General features: G+C 64.8%; 2 protein-coding genes across 2 annotated transcripts in view; both read left to right on the forward strand.

Moving 5' to 3' along the window:
• The window catches only part of H696_01551 (hypothetical protein), a gene marked incomplete at both ends in the record, with an annotated part of 2,308 nt that extends 1,692 nt beyond the window's left edge, over positions 1-616 (forward strand). Inside the window, one exon of the mRNA XM_009495450.1 lies at positions 306-616. Within this exon, the coding sequence (XP_009493725.1) occupies positions 306-616 (311 nt within the window). The remainder of the gene's footprint in view (positions 1-305) is intronic.
• Positions 617-924: 308 nt separating this feature from the next.
• H696_01552 (hypothetical protein) lies at positions 925-2,775 on the forward strand (the record flags this gene model as incomplete). The annotated part of the gene is made up of 2 exons (XM_009495451.1): positions 925-1,182; positions 1,315-2,775. The coding sequence occupies 2 exons, from the start codon at positions 925-927 to the stop codon at positions 2,773-2,775; spliced, it is 1,719 nt and encodes a 572-aa protein (XP_009493726.1).
• Between the last annotated feature and the right edge of the window lie 1,010 nt (positions 2,776-3,785).

The raw sequence follows: 3,785 nt of genomic DNA on the forward strand, positions 1-3,785 counted from the left end.
GAGCCGGGTTACCCCGTTTTCCCTCCCCCCCCCCCTCTTCCCCTCCCCCCACTGTCGGCCCCCGTTGCCTCCTCCTCCCTCCCCTTTTACCACATCTATCCCCCTTCCCTTCTCCCTTCTCCGCACCAGCCCTCCCCCTGGTTCTGGTCTCTCCTCCCCTTCTCTCCTCACTTCGCCTCCCCGCCATTCCCCCTTGCCCCCCCTGGACCCTCTGCCCTCTTCTTGCAGCCATCTCACGCCTCCTCCCCTCCTCCCCCTCCGCCCTCCCCCTCCCTCTCTTTCCCCCCCTGCTCTCCCCTCTCCAGGGTTCACCCCCTCCTTCGTTTCTGCTTTGTTGCCTTCATCCATCCCGCTGGTGCCGCATCCTGCCGGCAACCAGGCATACACCATTCAGGCCCCACAGCCCCTCCCCACCTCCTCCTTCCCCCCACCGGGGGCATACTCCCACCCGGGTCTCTTCTCGGCCAAGCCGCCCGAGTACAATGACCGGGACCTCGGCACCCTGGAGTACCTTTGCCATCGGGCGGCCTCGCTCTGGGTGGCTCCCTCGCACAACCCGTCCATCCCGGATTCCGTGCGCCTGCTGAAGGACCAGCCTTCCCGAGTTCAGCCTTAATGAGAGAAAAGTGCAAGGACGTGGGATCTTCGCGACAACACTTTCTTTCTATTTCCTAGGAAACGCACTGCAGGACGCACACCCCCAACGCCCCCCCCCCCCACCCCCCCTTTTTTTCTACCCCATTCTTTTTTTGTGGCCCCCTTCCGGGTGCCCCTTCCCCCCCCCCCCCCCCCCCCCCCGGCCGAGCCCTCCTACATCTGCCTTCCCTCCGGCTTTCTTTTCCTTTCTCTCTCTCCCCCCCCTCCCCCTCTCTTCTCACCCCCGGCGCCATCATCACCACCCTCCTTGGTCTCCTCGCAGCCTTCATGCTCGCCAGTGATGTCAACAGCACTCTCCTCGAGTCCACGCAGCCGGGCTTGTCTCGCCGCATCCGGGCCCTCGAGTCTCTGGACGCATTGAGCCGCGCACGCAAGGGGATTGGCTATTGGTCTTTTGCCCACCTGCTGAGCGCCCTGCGCACCATCGTCAACGAGATCCACCTATCCAGCATTTTCTACAATCCCCAGTTTGTCTTCAATGAGCAGTCCAACTTGGCCATGATGCTGGCCAGCCTGGCCATCCAGGTATCCCCCTCTCGCTCCCCCCCCCCCCCCCCCCCCATGCCCCTCTCCCTCCATCTCCTTCCACCTTCCTTTGTGGCCTCCGCTCACCGACTCTCTCCCTCTCGCCGCCCCCTCGTGCCCCCTCCTTCACAGACCTTCCTCAGCGTGGCTACGCCCGACATCGATCCGCCCACCCTGCAGCAGCTCCTGGCACAGTCCATGCACGATGTGCGCGGGCTCTTCCCTCGGGTGGTGGACCCCTTGCTGATTTTCATCTCCGGCAGCCTGGAGCATGCCTCCGTCACCAAGACCATGCCGGCGGCCATTGTCAAGCTCCAGTCGGAATTCCTGGACTACAATGCCTTCGAGATGGCCTGTCTCTTCATGCGCGAGGTCCTGGTGGAGATCACCAACAAGGATCCGATGTCGCTCAGCTACAAGCCGGCCGACATGCATGGGCCTCCGCCCGGGCCCCCTGGCCCGCCACTGCCAGCCATGGGTGAGTCGTTGCCCATGCCGCCGTCGGCTTCCATGGTCGCCGGTGGGGTGGCCACCTCGCCGGGAGGCGTGGCCGGTGCCTTTGCCGGGTCACCGCCTTCCTTCGCGCCGGTTCTGCCAGCCCCACAGGCGGCTGCCGTGCCGCCCCCCCCGCCGCCCCCCCAGCAGGTCCCTCCCCCGCCGATGCCCCTGCCAGATGGTCCAGACGCCCAGAACATGGTCGGATCGTCGCTCATGCGGCATCTTCTGTCCAGTTCCAACACGCCCGGCGCCCTGGCCGAGCCATCCTCCTCGCTTCTGTCCTCGACCAAGGCCCTTCGGGATGTCTTCCGTACCGGGCACCCGCCGCCTGGTGGTCCGCTGCCTCCGGGGGTGGCTCGCCCGGATGGCAGCCTCTTCCATCGTGATCACTATATCCCGCCGGGGGGTGGCACCGTCGGCCCGGACGGCGTGGGTGTCCCGCCGGGGGTCCACGGTGGCGACATGTCGGATGTGGGCAGCGGCATGCGCTCGCCCGGGGCAGTGCTCCCTCCGGGCTCGACCGGTGGATCTGCCTCCACCTCCTCCCAAGGTGGCTCCAGCCCCACCACCCCCCTCTCGGCGAGCAAGCGCCGGCGCGCGGGCAAGACCCCGGTATCCGGCGGGACGGCCGCGCGCGGTGGCACCACCTCCGTCAATAGCACCAACAACAGCAGCATTTACTTCAAGGCCGCTCTCAACTCCCTGAGCAGCCCGTCGCAGGCCACTTCGACCAGCAAGGAGAAGGACAAGGCCAGCTCGCCGGCCCCGCAGCGTCGCACCAATCCCCCCTTCAGCAAGGAGGAGGAGACCAAGCTGGTGGATGGCTACCGCCGGTATGGCCCGGCCTGGACCAAGATCCTCAAGGAGTACGACTTCCCCACCTACCGGACAAGCGTCGATCTGAAGGACAAGTTCCGCAATCTCTCCAACCGGGGGTATCTTCCGGATGATGTGAAGGCCGCTTACCTGGCTCGGACGGCAGTCGGGACAGCAGGAGCGCAGGCCGCCGCGGCGGCCCTCACCTCGCCTGTCGCCACGACCTCAGTTCCCGGAGCGGCCGGCGGTGCTCCTGGCGCTGGTGCTCCCTCCTCGTAAAGTGGAGCAGTGTGCCGTCTCACTGTCTCTCTCTCTCTCCCACTCGGTGTCCTCCCCTCCACGGAGGAGGGGGCAGCGGTCGGGGAGAGGCACCGAGCGGCGTTCTGTGTGTCGCGTCTGACCATGTCCCTTCTTTCTCTTCCTGCTCTCTTTCCCCTCCCCCCTCCCCCCCCCCACTCTCTCTCTCTCTCTCTCTCTCTCTTCCCGTCCTTGTTCTCCCCAGCTCCTTCCTCTCTTCTCTTAGACGGGATCTGGCGAGGGAAGTGAAAGGCCGTTCGGGACTGGCCTCAGCCTCTTCTTCCTGCTGCATCCGACTTCAGCCCACCTACCTATCTCTCTATCCCTCTCCCCCTACTACTACACACATGGGAGAGGGGAACGGAGTTTTCTCCCCTCTCTCTCCCCTCACATACCTTCCTGCCTCTGTTATAGCCTGTTCTTGTCCCTCTTCAGGGAAATACACTGTCTTCCAATGCACTGTTTTCTTGCCGCTTTCGCCGCATGGTGTGTGTGTGCGGCCATCTCCCTACTCATCTTTTTTTCTTCCTCAACAGTTGGTGCCGAATGGGGCGTGGTGAGCCGGGCGAGGCGGCTGCTTACGAGGCGTTGGCACCTGGTCGGGGCACATGGACTTGCCTGGACCTGGGCTTGTGTTTCGGGGCGGCGGAAACTGGCAGGGGGCGACCCGATCACTTTTCTCCCAGTCACGCAGTAATGGGCCTCCTGGCACATATCGCACGTCCGCCCCCTCCCCCTCGAGTGTTGATCGGACCATGGGAGGGGGGACTACTGCTCGAGGACAAGGCCCGAATGGTGAGCCATGTGTGGGATGGCGAGTCCTTGCTCTCGTTCCCCTCGCTCCCGAGCTGGCCAGTCTTTTTGGGCCCTGCGCTTTTTGTGTCCAGCCATGGAACTAGCCCATTACCCCTCCTCCTGCACTTTCTCTGCCAGCCCCTTCTGCAAGCCATCCCCTCGCTTCCCAATACCGCTCCGCCCCCCCCCCCCCCCCC

This window comes from Fonticula alba, assembly GCF_000388065.1.
Source record: "Fonticula alba strain ATCC 38817 unplaced genomic scaffold supercont2.2, whole genome shotgun sequence".
NCBI lineage: Eukaryota > Rotosphaerida > Fonticulaceae > Fonticula > Fonticula alba.